Source organism: Aythya fuligula, chromosome 10, assembly GCF_009819795.1.
Source record: "Aythya fuligula isolate bAytFul2 chromosome 10, bAytFul2.pri, whole genome shotgun sequence".
NCBI lineage: Eukaryota > Metazoa > Chordata > Aves > Anseriformes > Anatidae > Aythya > Aythya fuligula.
This window is the reverse complement of record NC_045568.1, coordinates 21,799,355-21,818,227: the sequence shown is the minus strand read 5'-3', so window position 1 is coordinate 21,818,227 and position 18,873 is coordinate 21,799,355. Positions and strand designations below refer to the sequence as shown.

Genomic DNA, 18,873 nt, shown 5'->3' with positions numbered 1-18,873 from the left:
ATCAACTGGGAGGAAAACATGGGTTCTGTTGGATATTTCAACTGGTGAGTTAATTACTAGTTTAACCACTAATATTTATTCAACCTTCTGCATCAGAGCACCCACCAGGCCAGATCCTGCCACTCTTGCTGCAGTGCTTACTCTGCAGGTTTCATGCGAGAGGGAGAGGAGCGCAGTACAATTTTGCTGAGTGGGGACTGGTGCCACAGATGGGTTAACTGAAAGCCCTAGAAACACTGGATCTGCTGGGAACAACGTGCACTTCCTTTCTGCAGTCCCAGGAATGACCTTAAACAAAGATATTGTTTGCTGTGGGCCGCGCTCTGTCGTCCCTGCTAGCCGTGATTATCGAACAGCTTAGCAAACAGCTTGATGAAAACAGGACTGCTTGTGGGATAGGAAACCTCAGCGTGCGCAGCAGCTCAGGGACCGGTCCCCAGGCTCCTACTTTTGTGAGTGCTGCTCAGAGGAGGCTAAACACTGCTCAACAAGGCTGAAATGAACAGGACAATTGATTGATGGCTTTGATTGAAACCAGAAGTAAGTTTTGCTGTTTTCTTTTTAAACACGGGTTTAAATAGACATCACTTAGAAGAGTAATATCGATCAGAAGATAAACCCTGTGCATGAGAGGACCCTGAAGGTGAAAAGTACCATTAAGGAGGTTAAAAGAATCTGCCCTGTATGACAAGCTGTTCTCTGTGTGACAGGACAGAAAGCACCGGGAGGGAGATAAGAAGATTACGAGGTCAGATTCCAGGTTACGGAAACCTCGGTGGCTTGCTCTGTCCTGGGCACCTCTGCATGGGCTGCAGGCAAGAGCCTAATGTGTGCCAGCTGTAGTGGGTTTGGTGCTGCTCATGTCTCTCCTCTGGGAACTGGCCCAAACCCATCAGCTAATTCTTGCACACCAGCAGCTCTTGGGGTAGGAGAAAATTTGGGGTTTGTAACTGCCTGGCCTGAAGGAGCCTGACAGACAGGGAGGGGAAAAGCCCAGTGTTTCATGATAGGTCCCCTGAGTCATCAAGCGAAACACATTTTCCTGCCATAACCCCAGCAGACCCAGGGTCGACTCTCCTGCCGGCTGAGGCTCAGGGCTGGGGGCTTGCCCCGGGTCGGTGCTGTGAGGCAGGCAGCAGGAGCTGCGGGTCTGCAGCTCCAGCTCCAGGAGGACCCAGAAGCTGCCAGAGCCCGAACCTGGCCTGACAACATCAGTAAAACAGGTTTATGGCAGTCCTGGAGAAGAAACCCTGCTGCCACCCACCCCTGGGCTGCCACCTTCAGCACAGAGCCAGTACCTGCAGCTTGTTAGCCCTCATTATTAAAGCTTGTTTTTCCTGTCTCCAGGTGAACACCATGAGGCATAGGGTTGATGCCCTTTTCCTAGCCTTTCCAGGGAGAAGGAGGCCCCAGTTCAATGAAGTGGTTGCTCTGCTCTGTTATAACACGTCCCTTGTGTTAAGCTCGGGTAGGGTGACGTTGTTGGTTTGACTCATTCTGTCCTGCTGGGGGTAGAAGACCCCCTAGAAGGGGGAGTTCTCCTGTGGGGGGAGTTCTCCTGTGACATCCACAACCCCTGAAATACACTGTATGCCCATGTACAATGAGATGTGGATGTGAAAATAGCAAAAAGACCACTGCTTAGCAAGATGGAACAGCTGATATTCAGGGGTCAGACGTACAGTCTTTATGGTGTTTACATTTTAAATCAGTGAGTTTTGAAAGGTCATATTAATTATTTAGGCTGTTTGTTTGTCTCTTCTTTCTCACTTTCCCCAGCTGTACCAGCAGGTTGCCCCTTCTTTTTGCTTTAGCACTCTTGCTGCTCAGTTTCAGGGTCACAACTGCTTGTGAGTGTAGAGCAAAGAGTGTCTTTCTACCAGGCTACCCTCATAATCCAAAGAAAAAGCTGTTTTCTCTAGTTTAAAGAGTCACGTGAATGTTTCCATTAGTATGCAGTTTTTAAACTTTGTTTGTTTTACAATATTGATTTTGTGGTGAGTTCAGGCGCAAATACATTCACATGCATGCAAGCATGCTTATTCTACATAGCATATTGGCAGCCTAACCTGCCTGCTAGCTCTCTTTACTAGTGCTCTTCTGCGACAAAATCCAGAATGCTACAAGCAATCCAACATAGGACTTGCTGGCATTTTAAATGTGTATGTGCTTATGTGTTTTTTTTTTTTTCCTTGGGGGGTGGGGGGTGTGTATATATACATGTGTGTGAGAGACTTAAATTTTTGCTTATCTTTAAGATTAATGGATGTGTTGACTGCACATAAGAAATGTGTAAACCTCTAAGACTGTTGAGGTCACTACAGAAATGTCAAGAACGAAATCACACTGTTTACAATATGTCCAAAAATATACAATACCAGACGACACCCCACAAGCGACATTATACTGAAAGACAGCTATTAGAGGCAATGTAAAACATATGCTGCTGGACTCCACACATCAAAGATTTATCTACAAATTGCAGATAGCAGGCCACTGTAAGATATAGGTATGAAAGTACTTTAGGTTCCCTAGTAAAAAGTAGTGGATGGGCACATTTGTAACTGACACCTACTAATTACTGGTAAGATACTGCAAGAAGCTGACCCCACATCTCCATTCAAATGCCAGGGCACAGTGCAAGAACTGCAGGACCTGATCGTCCCGTGCGGAGAACAACGAGGTTGAGGAGGACTTTATCGTAACAGCCAGGTGTTACCTTGCCCTTATTAGAAGCGGCACAGGCATGTTCTGGGCAGAACTTGTGTCCAGGTGAGGGTGCAGGGTAGGGCATGGGTCTTGCAGCAGGCGGGTTGGCTGGAGGGGGGCTCTTGGCTGGAATTCAGGGTGGGATGGCATTGGGGTGGAGGTCAGGGTGCTGGAGGATGGGACGGTAATGCCGTGAGGCCCCCCGGCAGGGTCAGGGTTAGAGATGCTGATATGCTCAGTTTATTGCTGTGAATGATAATTACTGCCACAGTAAGTCATTGAGATGATGCTGTCAAGGGCTATCTTAACAGGGCCCCCTGTGGCTGGGACTGGCTGAGATGGGGAGGCTGGGGTTAACACCAGCTGGGGACTGGGCTAGCAGAGACCGTGAGCCAGCGTTACAGCTGGATACAGAAGCTATGGGACCGTGCGCTGGGCTGGGTTTGGCAAGGGCTGGATGCCTGACCTAGAGCTAAAGCATTGACAAGTGACTTGAAGCTGGAGCTGACCTTGGCAGAAGCCCAAGACTTTGCACGGGCCCTGGGTCCAGCGGCATCTGCTGGGCTGGGTTCAGGGCAGGTGACGGCCGTGGCCGCTGGGCTGGCACCAGCACTGGGCCTGTTGCAGGGCTGGGATGCCACCAGGGACACACACAGGCTTGCTGGTGGCAGGGCCTGCTAGGCTGAGGATGTTCCTGGAGCTGTTCTGGGGGTCTGCTCTGTGCAGCAGAGTGCTTAGAGCTGGACACGCCAAATAGAGAGTTGACTCAGAACTTGTGAGGTTTTAATCAAAATGATTAGGTTTGTTTTAAGGTGTACAAAGCAAACAATAATTATAAAGTTAACCACATTTCCCTTTCACTTAAAAGCACTTAATGAACATCAGTGCTGAAGCCTCAACAAGTCCTGCAAACATGGAAGAGAATAGAGTCAAAACTACTGAGGTAAGTCAAATCGCTCTGAATTAACAAGGGCTGTGTGGACTGTAATAATGTATTTACAGCCTGGTGATTATTCCATGAGAAAGAAGGGAAGGGTTTAAATCCTTGTTTAGTTTAAGCTGCATTTTAGTGCAGCCAGCCCTTCAGTAGTACACAGTTAAAAATGTAGTCTGTCAAATCCCACTGACATATTTTGGCAATAGATATTTCCTCTAATTGAAAGCAATTGTTGTGCTGTAAGCTTTCCTCCTTTCCCATTTGTTTTGGTTAACGGGTAGTAGTGGCCCGTCTACTTAAGCACGTATTGAGCAACTGCTCACTGGAAAGTTAGCATATTGCGAAGAGTGTGGCACGATCCTGCCTGACTTCATAAGGAAAAACTTCCTCCAGGCTTTGGCGGGGGACATTGAACAAAGCTGGTGGGATTGGCCCCGCTGGCTGTCGTTGCAGGGCCTTGCCGTGTGGGTCAGCTAGGGGCTTCGTGTGCGAATCCCGGGGTAAGAAGCAGGCTCGCTTCCAAACGGCCATGCTTTGTTTTGAACAATCAGCCCGGCCCCCGCTGCGAATCCCACGAGGGGATGCTCTGCTTTATGTTGCGCTCGCTTCCTTTGCTGGGAGCCAAATGCTGCATCCCACGCTGCTGGAACTCAGTCAGAAGCAGCGGGACCAGAGCCGGGGCCTGACGTGGACGGGACGCGGCCGTCCCTGCGTCGGGCGCTGCCGTGGCTCCGGCGGCAGCATGAGTCCGTGAGCGGGCCGGGCCCCCGCCCCGGGCACACCGCTGCACGAGCAGCACCGGGGGCTGCTCCCTGCCCCCCCCCCTGCACTGCCGCTGGCCCCGGTACACGCTCAATTTCTCGCAGAGCAGAGCTGGAGACATGTTTGAGCTTACTGGCTGTGCTTCCAGCCCTGATAGGTGTGAGACCGGGGGGGCAGTGAGCGCTGAGCCCTTTCTTAACCTCTAGAGAGAAAACCAAAAGGCAGCAGGTCACAAAGTGGTCCTGTGGGAAGGTGGGGAGCCTGCTGCTGCTGCTTCCCAGCTGAGGGCCCAGCCTGTAAAACCAAAACTCCTTTCCATCCTCAGCAACGGTGTCAAATCCCAGCACAGCCTACAAAACATACATTTTTTATTGCCTGGTGATAAACCTCCTTGTCTGGAAAATCCTGCCATTATTGTGTGTGTGTGAACTTTCACCAGTACTGAATCCATCATTAACCCAGAAGGAGACCTTTTCATGCTCACAACCTCTGTCTGCACAGCTCCTCTCTGGAGGCGAATCCCTCACGGTGAGCACGTCAGCTGGCTGCATGCTGCAGACAAGGTTATGACTGCATTACATACTCTGCTCTATATTACACTGGGAAAGGTTCATCTTCGAAAACAAAGAGATTTGAGGGGAAAAAAGCATGATTCTTCTCAGAAAGTGCCACATGTCCCCATAAATCCCTCTCGCCCTTGCTCAGACCAGGGCTGGAAGCCAGCAACACGGCGGCAGTGGAACCTGCCAGTGCAATTCCTGCAACAGCCATTTGCAGTGAAGCCTGAGCCCACACCACAGCTCGTGCTTAGATTAAAGGACGTTTGGGAAGGGACCTTGCCTTAATCTTTCTGCTAAGCACCTAGCAGAATCCCAGTGTGCTAAATCATTAGTAATAACAGTAATGACAGCCTGGCCTCCTTCTCCATGAGCTGTGCTCACGATACAGATTAGTAACAATAAAATAGGGACCCAGTCCACACTCATCCAAAAATACACTGAGAATTGCTAATCAGTCTATTTCTAAGCCCTCTGTTATTTGAGTGCCCTGAAGTACATTTGTGAGCACTTTGCTGATGCATCCAGCCTGATGACACCAGGCACTAACAACTAACTGGACAAAGCCGGGTGGCAGGCAGGACTGGACAGCATCAGGTAAGTGCGGTGATCAGGAGCAGTTCTTGTGCAGGTAATGATTTCTCTGTGTCTGAGCGCATCTCTGCTCACCTTTAGTTCCCCTTGCACTTCCTCAGCACCCGGAGACCTCCTGGCATCCTCTGTCCTGCCTCTGCCTCATCTCACTAACCTGCCCTGCAATCTCATAGAAAATAAACTGAAGACCCCACTTAGAGGCAAGGTGTGAAGATTGACAAACGTGAGACCTGGCTGTCTGGCCCGGAACAGCCGTGTATTCTGACGTGACCTGGTGCAGGTGGGTGAGTGCCCAGCGGCAGCTCCTGTGTGACTGAGGCCAAGCGTTGCCTTTCCTCTGCCAGGACGTGAGGAGCCCACCACGTCTGGGGCTTGTACCCACAGCAGGACTGAGGCTGCTCCACGCAGCCCCGCACGCCTCTGCCCTCCCGTGCAGCCCAGCCCCGAGCACCTGCGGTACCCACGGGGTCCCTGCACAGAGGCAGAGGTAGCCCCAGGAGCCTGTCCCGTGCACGTCTGCTGAGTCAAACTTCACCATCTCCCATGTGCAAGGGCGAGTTTTCTTCCCAAATCCACAGGGCACTTTATGGTTACCTTGCACACAAACCCCACTAAATAAATAGATGTTTATGCCCCCCTGTATTAAAGTGATTAGGTCCTTTTTTTTTTTTTTTCTTTGACAGTGTTGAGTCAATATAACCTGAGTAATTGCATGAGTAACTCATGTTTCCCCTAAAGGGAAACTGTTCTCGTGTAAATATATTTATTAATAATTAAAGTGTTTTTGAGTTCTTATGCACACAGCCCCTCTCCCCCACAGAGATATCTGAAAAGCTGTTGTCTTTAAACCTGCACAGAAGTCACACAGGAGAAGGGATTTTGGCAGGGGGGTGAATGCCTATTGCAGGAGGCATGTGGTTTAATTTTGACCTTTCCTTTTTTCTTCCTGAACAAAAAAATAATGGTGAGATCTGTGTATGAGAGATTTAAAAACCTCTACTACTCCATTAGGAGCATTACCCTGAAATACTCACTAGAGCTTCTAGCAGCCCAGATAATAGGGGTGGGAAATCATTTCTGGAAAATATTCCCCTCAAAGCATCTTACCAGAGGATTGTTTCCTAACAACAACAATAAAATCTTTGTCAAACAATCCTTCAATACCACAAATACTTTGGCTTTAATTGTATCAGTGTAGCTAACTGCTCATCATAGGAAATGGGAGTCAGAGCTCCTGGGGGATTTTTTTTCTTACAAAGCAACTACTGAATACCTTTGGGTAAGTCAAACATTTTCGTATGCTCTTTGGCCTATATATTTTTTTTTTAACTGACTGTAATCTGGAACCTAATTTAATATGCCTTAAAAGGCTGATTCCACATGGAAGATGCTCTACTATCAGGATAAGCAGCCATAAGAAATCCTAAAATAGGCAGATTAAGGGTTTGGGATCATGGGGGTTTATTTCTATGCAATTAAAGACACGATCACATTTAAATATTGCTATCTTGTAGTTTAAAAAAAGATCCAACAACTGGGAGTCCCACATTCAGAAACAGCTAATAACTCTACTAATTAAGGATATGATTACCAGAGACAATGAGTTAGCACGAAAGCACAACGTTTAATTCAATGCACTTTTTTGGTGGACATGGCGTGGCCAAAGCAGTTGCGTATTAATTAGTGCTCTGAAGAGAGCGAGGAGGACAGGAAGGGGGTGAGGAAAATTGGCAGGTGTAGAAATGAGATTAGACAACAACAGAGGATTTTCCTCTCCAGAACAGAAGTCGTGCAGAATTCTCATCAGCCTCGCTACCATGTTTTGTATAAATGAAAATAAGCACCACGAGAACGGGCAGGGTGGCAAGGCACAGCTTGGGGACAGGAGGGAATACAGCTTTCCAGGGCTCATCTGATTTCCTACCCTTGCTTTAAATGCTGACAGCTATTTGTGGATGGTGAGGTGCTTCTGTACTCAACCCTGTGCAGGGGACACACTCCCCTACACTCCCCTATTGCAAGGAGACTTGTGTCATTGTAATGATACACAGCTGTAGCTGCATGGTGAAAGCAAGGCTACAAGCTTCCCCTCTGCTTTCCTCCACACGTGGGTGCTCCGGCTGGGTCTCTGCTCATAGTGGAAACTCAGGATTGAGACGAGGACACTGAGGATAAAGCCACGTGCCTGGCTTTCAGCTCTGCCCTTGCTTTGGCTGCAAGCATCCCCAGGGTGCCAAGGGTCGGGGTACTGCAGCGCCCTGCAGCCCTCCCGTGCCCCCTCGGCGCCTGCCTGGGGTCTGGGCGGCTCTGCTGAGTGCTGCTCTGGGCAGCTGCTCGGGGCCGCTCCACTCACGCTGCGGGGCTGTGAGCCCTGAGCAAACAAAGCATCTGTTGCACAGAGTGCAGCCCGGGCAGGCTCCTGCCGCAGGATCGTTCGTGGCTTTCTTTGTACTCTTACCTGGCCGCGCTCCTCGGTCCGAGAGCATCCCTCCCCACAAGGGGGGGAGCACGCGTGCCCACGGACGTGGGAAGAGCTGCCGGGGACGTGAATTTACACTTTCACCCACCCAGGTAGAGCGTTCCCACGCCGATAAGGAAGGGCGGATCAGAGGCTGCGCTATCTCGGGGCCATCCCCCCCACCCCGTGCATTTCAGTGGGTGGAATTTGGAAATATCAACGCTTCTTTCTCTTATTTATTTATTTATTCATTCCCTTTCTACAGTTAAAGAAGAGCCCGATGGAGGGCAGAGGAGACGCGCGGTCCTGTTCCGAACTCTGCCTTTGGCTCCTCGTGCGGGCAAAGCTCCCTCCGGAGGTGGGGCCCCGAGGAGCCGCACGCCGCTCCCCGCGCCGGGGGCCGGTTCCCGGGGGAGCTGCCCGCGGCCGGGGCCGGGGCCGGGAACCGACCCAAGGCCGCGGCCGTGCCCGGCGTTCCCCCGGGGCCGCGCTGCCCCCGGCCCCCCGTTCCGTCCGGGCTCGCAGCCCGCAGCGGGCGCGGCCGCCCGGACGGGACGGGCCCTGCAGCCCCCGGCACGTCTGCCCGCTCCGTCCCTGCCCGCCCCGGCCCCGCCGCCGCCTCCTCGCGCCCCTGCCCGGGGCCGGCCGGCGGGGGGCCCGTTCTCCCCCCCCCCCCCCCCGGGGCTGGCCGCTCCGCTCCGCCGCTGGGGAAGGCGCCGCGTCCTTCGGCCGCCCCTCCGCCGGTTCTGCGCGAAACCGGCTGGGGAGAAGCGGGGCGGCGGAGCAGAGCCGTGCCCGGGGCAGGGGGACCGCGGCGCTCGTGCCCCCGCCCGGTGCGGGGCCGGCCCGCGGCGCGGGGAAAAATACCCGCGACTTAATCATCTTCACATGACAAACCCCGAATAAGAAAGAAGTGAGTAACGCCAAGAAGGGCGGGGGCGGGGGCGGGCGGAGGGAGGGAGGCGCGGCCGTGAGCGCGCCCCGCCGCCCCCCGCCGCGCAGCGCCGCGCACCCGCGCACCCGCCGCGGCCGCCACTTCCCGCGGGCGTCGCTCGGCGGCGGGCGCGCAGCCCCCGCAGGAAGCGGCCCCGCGGCCCGGCCCCTCCCGCCGCTCGCAGCGGGCTCATGCACTCGGCGGCTCCGCGGCGGCGCGGGCGGCGGGATGGCTCCGGCTCCGGCTCCGGCCCCGGCCCCGGCCCCGGCGGCGGGCGCTGAGCCGCGGCCCCCCGCGCTGCTGCCGCTGCTGCTGCCGCTGCTGCCGCTGCTGCTGCCCGGCCGCGCCGCCGGCCTGGAGGTGCAGCGCAAGTTCCTCTCGCCCACCCCCACCAACAACTTCGCGCTGGACGGCCCCGGCTCCCGCGTCTACCTGGCGGCCGTCAACCGCCTGTTCCAGCTGTCGGGGGGCGAGCTGGCGCTGCAGGCGGAGGCGGCGGTGGGGCCGGTGCTGGACAGCCCCCTGTGCCACGCGCCGCAGCTGCCGCAGGCCTCCTGCGAGCACCCCAAGGTGCTCACGAACAACTACAACAAGATCCTCCAGCCCGACCCCGAGCAGGGCGTCCTCGTCGTCTGCGGCTCCATCTACCAGGGCCTCTGCCAGCTCCGCAGCATGACCAATATCTCGGCCGTGGCCGTGCGCTTCCCGCCGGGCGGCAGCGACGCGGTCACCGTCTTCCCCAGCATGCTGAACGTGGCGGCCAACCACCCCAACGCCTCCACCGTGGGGCTGGTGCTGCGCCGCGGCGGCGGCGGCGGCGGGGCGCGGCTGCTGGTGGCCGCCACCTACACGGGCTTCGGCAGCCCCTTCTTCCCCCGCAACCGCAGCCTGGAGGACCACCGCTTCGAGAACACGCCCGAGATCGCCATCCGCGCGCTCAACGCCCGCGGCGACCTGGCCAAGCTCTTCACCTTCGACATCAACCCCTCCGACGACAACATCTTCAAGATCAAGCAGGTCGCCAAGGCGCGCCACAAGCTCAGCTTCGTGCGCGCCTTCCTGCAGCGCGGCGCCGCGCCGCCCGCCCGCCGCCCCTACGCCTACCTGGCGCTCAACAGCGAGGCCAACGCGGGCGACAAGGAGAGCCCCTCGCACAGCCTGCTGGCCCGCATCTGCCTGGGCGACGCGGCCGAGGCCACGCTCAACGGCAGCGGCGAGACCAAGAAGCTGACCGAGTCCTACATCCAGCTGGGGCTGCGCTGCGGCGGCGCCGCCGACGCCTTCACCCGCCTCGTCTCCGTCTTCCCGGCGCGGGCGGCCTGGCGCAGCCCCTCGGGCCCGGCCGCGGCCCCGCCGCCCGAGGAGGAGCTGCTCTTCGGCGTCTTCGAGCGCGCCGGGCCGGGCGGCGGCGGCGGGCGGCCGCTCTCGGCGCTCTGCATCTTCCGCTTCGCCGAGATCGAGGAGACGATCCGGGCGGCGCGCAACTCCTGCTTCGTCAGCCCCGCCGCCGGCATGGTCACCGTGCTGGACAGCGTGGTGCAGGGCACCGGCCCTGCCTGCGAGAAGCGCAACATCCAGGTACGGCGGGCACCTGCCGGGCCGGGCGGCGCCACGGGGAGCGACGCCGGGCAGCGCCCTCGAGCAGCGCCGACGGGGCGCCCCGAGGCTGCGGCCGGCGGGGGGCGACGGCCCCGGCCCGCCCCGTCCGCTGCCGCCCGAGCGGCCCCGCTCCGCCGGCCGGTCCCGCCGCCTCCCCCGGCAGGCGCGCACGGCGCTCGGCACGGGGGAGCGGAGGGAGCGCGTGTGCGCTGCTGCGTGCGTGCGCCGCGGGGCTCCGTCCCGGGGCAGCGATATTCCCACGTTCCGTGCCGCAGAGACCCGGCGGTGACTCAGAGGCTCGGCGTCCGGCCGCGCTCCCTGCACGGCCGGGAGGGGGCTGGGGGGGGGAGCACCGCCAGCCGCAGCTGCTCCCTTCCCACGTCCCGTCCCGCCGCGGCCGGGCAGCCCCGCGAGGGGAGGCGCGCACACAGGCGGCCTTGTTCCGTTGCGTTCGGGGGAAAAGTTTGCCGCTGTCACGATTTGTTACCAAGTGGACGTAAATGTTAACGCCGGATAAAGACGGCTGTTTTCCCTTTCACCAAAGACGTGCACTGTTTGGAGAGAAAGAAAGAGAGAGAAACAAAGAAAGAGAAAGAGCTGCTTTAACAGTGCATTTTTCCCTTCCTCTGGGAAGGATGCATAACTCAGCTCCATCAAAGATCGTAAAAACATCTGTTGGATTTCAAAGGCAAGATAGAGCATTTGGGCTTGGGCTTCCCTGTGCAATGCCAGTGGCAAGGAGAGAAAGGTTTCCCATGGTAACCGAAGTGTTTAGTGTGGCATCTCCATGCTGCGTTAAAATATGTAGTCTTAATGCACTGGTTCGTAGACCTACTCTAGCAAAGTTGAATAGTTTTTCCCTGGTGGCAATCTACAAGCTGCCTGACAGCCAGGCAATCTGGTAGTTGTCCTGGCTTTTGAGTTAATTCCACAAAGAGTCAGCGCATTAAACACTAGGAGCCCAGTCCTCAAGTTTTGGCATGGTCACGGCTCTCAGAGGAGGCACTGGGAGTCGGGAATCCTATTTACAGGGCAGGAAAGCACCCGCAGGTCTTGCTGGCCGGGGCTGATGCTCAGCATCCCTGCAAATCTGACACTCAGCACCTTGCAGGATTGTAGCATCTCTGTCACACGGGTTGAGAGGAGGCACTGCAGCTAAGAAGTCTGGAGAGTGCTTAAGAGTTAGAAGCACAGTTTTAATTGAAACTCAATGGCAGAGAGACACCCAGTTCCCTAGAGCTCCCTCAGCGCTTCTCGATGGTTGAGAAAACACTGCCTTTTCTAACTTTTGTTATTAAGGAAAATAATTACAAGTAACAGCAGTGTAATAACATTCGAAATATCAAGTGCCATATCCAATAAGCTATGCAGACAGTTAATTCCATAGTGACTCCAGAGAGACCCTGAGCTCACTGAGATGAGATTTCTCTCCATCTCTGAATCTGGCCTTTAATGTGGATGCACTGCGAAGTGTAGTCCTGGTATCGGTTCTTTCCTCTGAATGCCCTGTGGCTGGTGGAGGAGGACAACCAGAAGTATGTTGTCAGTTCATTCTGCGAAGGAAGTCTGTGTCCCTGAAAGGGTAAGCAGTCAGGTATGTGAGGTTCAGGGGAGCGAGCTAGAAAATTCCGAGCTTCCAGTCCTAGGGAAGTCACCAGACACCCGCTGTGTTTAGCTTTGTGGTGAGATCAGGCTGCAAGAAAATTTGTTTAAATGGAAACAGCAGTAAGGCTGGTGATTATAAAGGGTGGACAGGGAAAACGGGGTTCTGGTTTATCTGGTGCTGTGTGGCTGTCCTCAAGCCAGTCATTTAATTGTAGGTGCCTCAGTTTCCTGATTTGAGGCACACTCCTGTATCTACTACTGTTATTCAGAAGCCTAGCTCACGTGTTGTGAAAGATTACATTTGTAAAGCTGCTTTGAGATCCTTTGATGTCAAGTACAGCAGGATATAAATGAAGCATACTATTAATATTCGTTCATGCCTAATATTTCTACGCTTCCCATTTATTTGAAGCGTATTTCTCTAAAACCGCTGACCAAGCCTGCTGGGAAGCCTTCCTACCAGTCAGAAGGAGAGCCTTTCATTTTTTTTTCCTTTTGCCTTTTACTTAATCATTAGAATTGCCAACAAGTTAACAAGCTGTTTTCGTTTTCAAGTCCCAGAGTGGCAGTGTCAAGAGAAGAGTTGTAATATTGTGTTTCTTTGTGCTGCAAAAATCTAACATCAATTTCCACCTTCAAGACAATGAAATACTCTAATACATTTTCTGTCCCAGCCCTGGGAACGCAGCAGGAAAATGTATTAAAGCAGCAGCTGGTTCAGTGGTGCAGATCAGTGTCTAGCTGCCTTCCCATTATAAGCTCCACTTTTCCAGCCGTTAGTGGGTTTCCAAGTTTTCTTTTGCCTATGCATCTCTGATAGGTGCACCGGTATTATCAAAATTGTGGTTCATTAGTTCTTCCTGTAGTCTAGGTAGTTTGGTTTTAAGCTCCTTCTGGAAAAAAAATGAAAATCTAATGATGACCTGATTCATTCCGAATACATGTTAGGCTGAAGTAGTCGGTTGTTACAAATAGGGAGCACTGGCTGTTAGGCGTAATGCGGTGTGAAAGGAAAATCATTGCCCCCTTGTGTGTTGTTCTGTCTAATTGAATGCTCCTCTCCTGCAGCACTTAGCTGTGACTCAGCCGGGGAGCCGCGGCACTCGGGCATGAGGGATGGGTTTTGGGAGAACGGGGCGATGGCAGGTCAGGCTCGTTACCTTCGGCGTGGTGGCAGGTGACACGGTGGGAGGTGGGCACCATGCGAGGGCTCGGTGCTGGTGCCCAGATCCAGGTCCCAGTTCCCAGCCGCTGCCGCCAGCCCTTGGCTCCAGGCACACCAGCCGTGTCTTGGGGCTGCCAGGACAGCCGGGCAGCGGGAGCTGCGGCCGCTGTGTCTTCCCAGGCTGGCGGCTGGGCCGGTGTCCTGGGGGGTGCCCTGTCCCTGTCATGGGAGCACTGACTTGCAATTAAGCATGTGCTTAATGACTTTGTGAGACGTGGGGAAAGTGTGCAGGGGAGCATGGTCTAGGTCAGCAGGTTGGTTGATTGTTCTTGATGAGCGCCACCAAAAAGTCACCAAGGAGATGGATAAGCAGAAGCAGCGTAGGGGAAGGAGGATGTTCCAGGGAAGGATTTGGTTTGGTTTGGTTCTTGATGGGCACAGAGTGAGTGGGTGAACTCTAGGTTTGGTTTCCCACAGCAAAAGTAGCTTTTTTTGTAATTAATTTTATATCAAATAGCAGGCTGTGTTTGTAACGCGTGCAGCTGAGATGAAATACTGCATGAAGTCACTGCCCTGTTTTTACTGCTAGAAGCCTGGATCAAATTTGGACCTCAGTCTTCAGAATGGAGGAGGGATGTAAGATCTCTTCAGCAGCCTGTCTTAAACATCAACTGCAGCAATGTGCTGTCAGTGCTTACTGAAGCCTGGGGACACTGAGTGGGTTAACTTCATCTCTGAACTGTTCTTCCCAGCCGGACTGTGGCCCGCTCGGTGTGAGGGTCAGCCCCGCGGCACAGCTGGAGCGTGGTGCAGCTGCCAGGAGCCTGTGCCCTTGTGCAAACCGGCCTGGGGAGGCCGAGCAGGATGCCTGCAGCACCACATCAGGGGAGGGGATGGCCGGTTCCCCGCGCTGCCTCCCTGGGTGCCCTACTGCAGGACAGTCGCATGGCACCCTCTGGCTGTGGTCGGTGCCTGTGTGTTGCACCGTCTGCCTTTCTGGACAGGGAAACTGAGGCAGCTACCAGGCTGTTCTGGCTCCGTGGTCCCAGCTGCAGCAGCAGCAGAAGGGTAAGCAAATGTGGATGTCCAGGTGTCCCTGCAACCCTTCCTGCTGCGTGCCCAGACGCTCGTTGATGTAGGGGTCTGAGATCAACACAGGATAAAATGAACTGCATGGCCAGCCACGACTCTTGAGGGAAGCCGAGCTGGTAAAGCTGCCCCGGTTTCACCAGGCTCCCTACTTGCCTTCTGTGGTTTTCCATGTCAAGCTCCATGCTCTCCTAAAAACTCCCTGAGAGATAATGAGAGAAAGCAGACTCATATTCCTTATATTTAGATTTAGATTTGCTACCCAGGGATGTGCATCACTCCTGGGAAATGTTTTGGGGTCTGCAACTCTAAAAAGGCTGAAAAACCCAATTGTTTTCTATGCTGAAAAATTTAGGCACAGCGGCATGGGATAATGATGCATTTCAGCATTAATTCTCAAGTTTCTGGCTCTTGTGGCTTTGTGTCAGATCCTGCATGCTCATTGAACACAGTGCTTTGTGGCGTAATGATGAGATACCCACCAGTGAGTTTTACTATAACGGGCTGTTAAATAAAATGAACTCCTTGGGTAGACTGTATAAACAATTTCAGTATATGAATGCTTGTGCTTGGAAATGTGGTTTGAAACCAGTAAGAAAATGTTCCCAAAGAAAAAAAACTCATATACACGTGGGAATATGACAAAGCATCTACTTGCTGTCCAAGCACTGTGGTGTCTCTGTGGGATTGGGTTTTATAGGAGCTGAGTTACTTTGAAGTGCCGGTTTATACGAATTTATAAATTCCAAACATGAAAATAAATGTGCTCTAACCTTACATCTACTCACATAAATCTAGAGGATTAGCCAAGAAGGGAAATTGGGAATTTACACTTAATTTGTACTTTAAGATATGGCAGGAGTTCCTGCAGCAACCTTCGTTTCTGCTTTTCACAGAAGGTGCTGTGTTGGAGGTGCTAGCATTCACCTGAAGAGAAGAACGCCCCGTTACTACAAAGTTAGTCGTATCGGTGACGTCTGTTTTAGTTCGGGGTGTTGCTTTACAAGATGTCAGTGTACCTTGCCTGGCAAGGTTTTCTCCCAAGCCTTCCTCGCCTGGGCAGCGAGTGGCCAGTCTGCCTGAGGGGTGGCTGCTGGGGCCTCGGGTACCCAGGGGAGGGGCTCGGGCCAAAGGCTGAGCTTCGCTGAGGTTTGGAGGACGTCAGCTTGGACCCTGAGCTGGGTACAGAGCAGCTGCGCTGACCCTCACCAGGTATTAGCTAGGCATGGCAGGTGCTAGATATGTTTCCTTGGAAACTTGTGTCATGAGAGCCTTTTACCGGGAATTAGGCACACACGGGCAGCTGGCAAATGCCGGACAGGAGCCGTGTGAATCTCGTCCTTCCAGGGAGGGGCTCGGCTCGATGGTCCATGGGCAGAGTGTGCCTGGGGGCGGGCGAGTGCCCCCGCTCTTGGTGTGGGGCAGGGGTGTCCCTGGGAAGCCAAAGGCAGGGTGGGAGCATGTCTGTGGGAGTCCCTGTGGCTCACGCCTGCTTGCATCTCACGTGAAGCACATTGCAAAGGGAAATCCAGTCAAAGTCACGGAAATGTCTGTGCCTGGAAACCAGAGACTGTCTGCTTTAGGTGAGAGAACAGAAGGTGGCTCCTGGCCTGCTTCTAGCCCTGGGGCCAGTGCTGCCGGCTGCTGCTGGCCCAGGCGGGATGGGAGTGGCGTTCCCTGGCTGTGGGGAACCAGAGCCACCCCTGCAGGCTTCCAGAGAGCCGCAGTCAGCTGCACAGGTATTGTTGTCCTTGATAAACACAAACTCAGATTAATTTTAATCAACTGAGCTCATCAAATCTCCTGTAACTAAGTAATGGCTAAGGTGGAATACAGAAGAACCATTTTTGCCAAGTCCAGTGTTTTACACGGAGGTGCGATGTCAGCCACAGTCGCTGCCTGTCACGGCCAGAGGGAGTCTGGAGAGGTGACCACGCAGTCATATGAAGGTGGTGAGCACATCTCAGCAGTTGTCCCTTCATTCAGGGGTTTCTAAGCACTTGCATTTGCAGAGCCCTGGATGTTTTCCAGGGCAGGCGCTGAGCTCGCAGATAAATATGAAACTGCTCCTCAGGAGATCTGACCAGCGCTGGCTTGGCTGTGAGGTCTTGGTGGGTGGAAGTGAAGGAATTGTGGCATCTCTCTTCTGATTTTTGAAAGTCTGTTTTATTGTGATTGAGACAGAAGATGAGCAGGGCTTGGGGCAGAGGTGAACAAGGCACCTGGAGATGTGGATGGGTGCCGGGGGATGCTATAAAAACACCTCTCTCAGCCTGCTTCTAAATCCTGCTAGGCATCTATTTAAACATGTAGGCAACTGCAAACTTGCGATACTCTGGTCTGATGACCTCTTCCAGCTAGCTGCTGGAAACATAATAAGTCTGAGCCCCTGGCTGTGGTAATTTAATGCAAACACAAGGCAAGCTGGAACCAGCAGCAGTTGGAAACAATCAGTTACAAACACCTGAGTGCCATCGTGCACTACCTACAGCAGTGTGGCTGGGAGTCCCAGTCCGGCCGGTGCCGCGGTGTGCGAGCTCGCGCCTTGCAGCCCCCACAGCAGCAGGGCTGCAGGCGTGGACGCATGAGCAGCCCTTTGCACTGTGGTCACAACACCAGGGAGGTGATGGATGGGTGAAAGCTCTGGGCCAGGGGAACAAAATGTGTCTGATGTTTGAAGGCTTTTTTCCCCACACTGTGCCCCTTGCACAAAGGGGAAGAGGAGCCGGGATGCAGGGTGCTGCGGCAGCCCTGCACACCTGCAGTTGTGCATCTCCTGTTGTGAGGCCTCAGGGTTGTGCAGAGGTCTGTGCTTGGGGAGTGCTATTGCCCTCATTTCACATGGGGGACGTACAGTGGTAGACCACCCGATCGATGCCTTGTCCTTGATCAGATGGGCGGCAGTGCCAGGACTTGAGCCGAGGTCCCATGTGCTGGGGTGCTGCTGTGCCACTGCTTAGGCAGAGCACAGCGTGGGAGGGGGATGTCCTGACCCAGGCACCTGCTGGAAGGATCTGCTTTGCTTTTTTCTGTCTTTATTTATTTATTTGTTTTGTAGGGTAGGTAAAGAAAATACTTCGGTCCTTGTTTTCCTCTCAAGTGGGCATCTCACACCTTGCAGCAAGTGGAGGAGGTGGCAGACTGTCGACAGCAATCTCCAACTGGGGAGAGACCAGCAGAATTTATTGGCATTTTGGAGCAGAGGAGCAGTGCTGGTTCCCGCATTTGGGCAGCAGCTCTGCCAGCAGCCGTGGGGATGGCTTGCTCCGAGAGGGCCTGTATCAAAAAGAGCCTGGGTGAGCCCTTGTCAGGCGTGGTGTGCTGATGAGGCAAGCTGATCCCAAAGCCCGTGGTGATTTTGCCTCGTCACCCGCCAAGTGACGAGCAGGACTCGTCCAGTGTGGGGAGTGCATGGAGACGCCAAATGCAGACCTGTGCTTGGGGTGGGACTAGGACATCCCCGGGACAGGGGATGCAGTGTCCTGTGGCAGCAGGAGTGCAGTGGTGGTGGTTTGTGCGTTGAGCAGGGCTGACTTGCAGCTGCCAGCCCTGCGCTTCCCTCTCCACTTGAGGACGTGTTGTTTTTCAGAGGAAGGGTGGATGAGGGTGAGCGTGGGTATTCAGGCTTTTTCTGTATTGTCTTGCTGGGGCCTCTTTCTGCTTTGTCCTCCTCGGAACGCAGCATGATTGTGAGTAGCAGCAGTCTCATGGGGCTGGACTGGTTGTGGAACAGGGCTGCGCATTTTTTGAGCCCAAACTGTTAGAGGGTTGCTGGTCTCACAGGATTTCAGCAGCTTACGTGTTATTAGTGGCATAGGAGTATTAATCTTTCAATTCTAACTCAGAAGCAAAATTGTCTAAAAGTCTGGATTTTACAAGATGTACCTCTGTTATTTGAAGGAAATTTGGAATTTGTGTTCCTGTTTCTGTCTCATCTCTGTTTAAAGTATTATGCTGCATCACACTCCTCGCTTCTGGGGCAAAAACCCTTCAGCTATTAGATTTTCATCCTGCCGTCTGCTGACTGCTGCCAACATTTAACGGGTTGGGAGCGACTAGTGGCCAAAAGCCATCTCTGGTGGACAGCCTGATTAAAGTGAGCCACTGAAAACCTGGTGTGTTCTAGAAAATGTCTGCGTATAGAGTTCTCTCTTTGGAAGGACTTCGGAAAAGTTTAGAGCATGATGATAGCACTCAGTGAGAAGGGTGTTTTTGTTTGTTTGTTTTTGTTTTAATACTATACAAAATAGCAGTTTCCAAAGATGTTGAACTGTGAATCCCTGTCATTCTTTGTTTCTCATAGATCATGATTTTAACTGGAAGGTGCTGGAGTCACCTGGGCAGCTGCAGGGTCCGTGCCGGCTGGCAGCGGGTTCAGGTGGGGATTTGGGCAGTCGGTGTGGAGGGTCCTTATGTGGGGAGGAAACGGTAGCTGCCTTGATTTCTCTGTCCAGAAAGGCAGCT

General features: G+C 53.9%; 1 protein-coding gene and 1 long non-coding RNA gene across 2 annotated transcripts in view; both read left to right on the top strand.

Moving 5' to 3' along the window:
- The first annotated feature begins 221 nt into the window (after positions 1-221).
- Positions 222-5,698, top strand: LOC116493037. The gene is made up of 4 exons (XR_004253710.1): positions 222-540; positions 2,632-2,772; positions 3,578-3,652; positions 5,661-5,698. It is a non-coding gene; the product is annotated as an uncharacterized LOC116493037 (long non-coding RNA).
- Positions 5,699-9,179: 3,481 nt separating this feature from the next.
- PLXND1 (plexin D1) overlaps positions 9,180-18,873 on the top strand; it is an 80,637-nt gene continuing 70,943 nt past the window's right edge. Inside the window, exon 1 of the mRNA XM_032194284.1 lies at positions 9,180-10,529. Coding sequence (XP_032050175.1) covers positions 9,180-10,529 — 1,350 coding nt within the window. The remainder of the gene's footprint in view (positions 10,530-18,873) is intronic.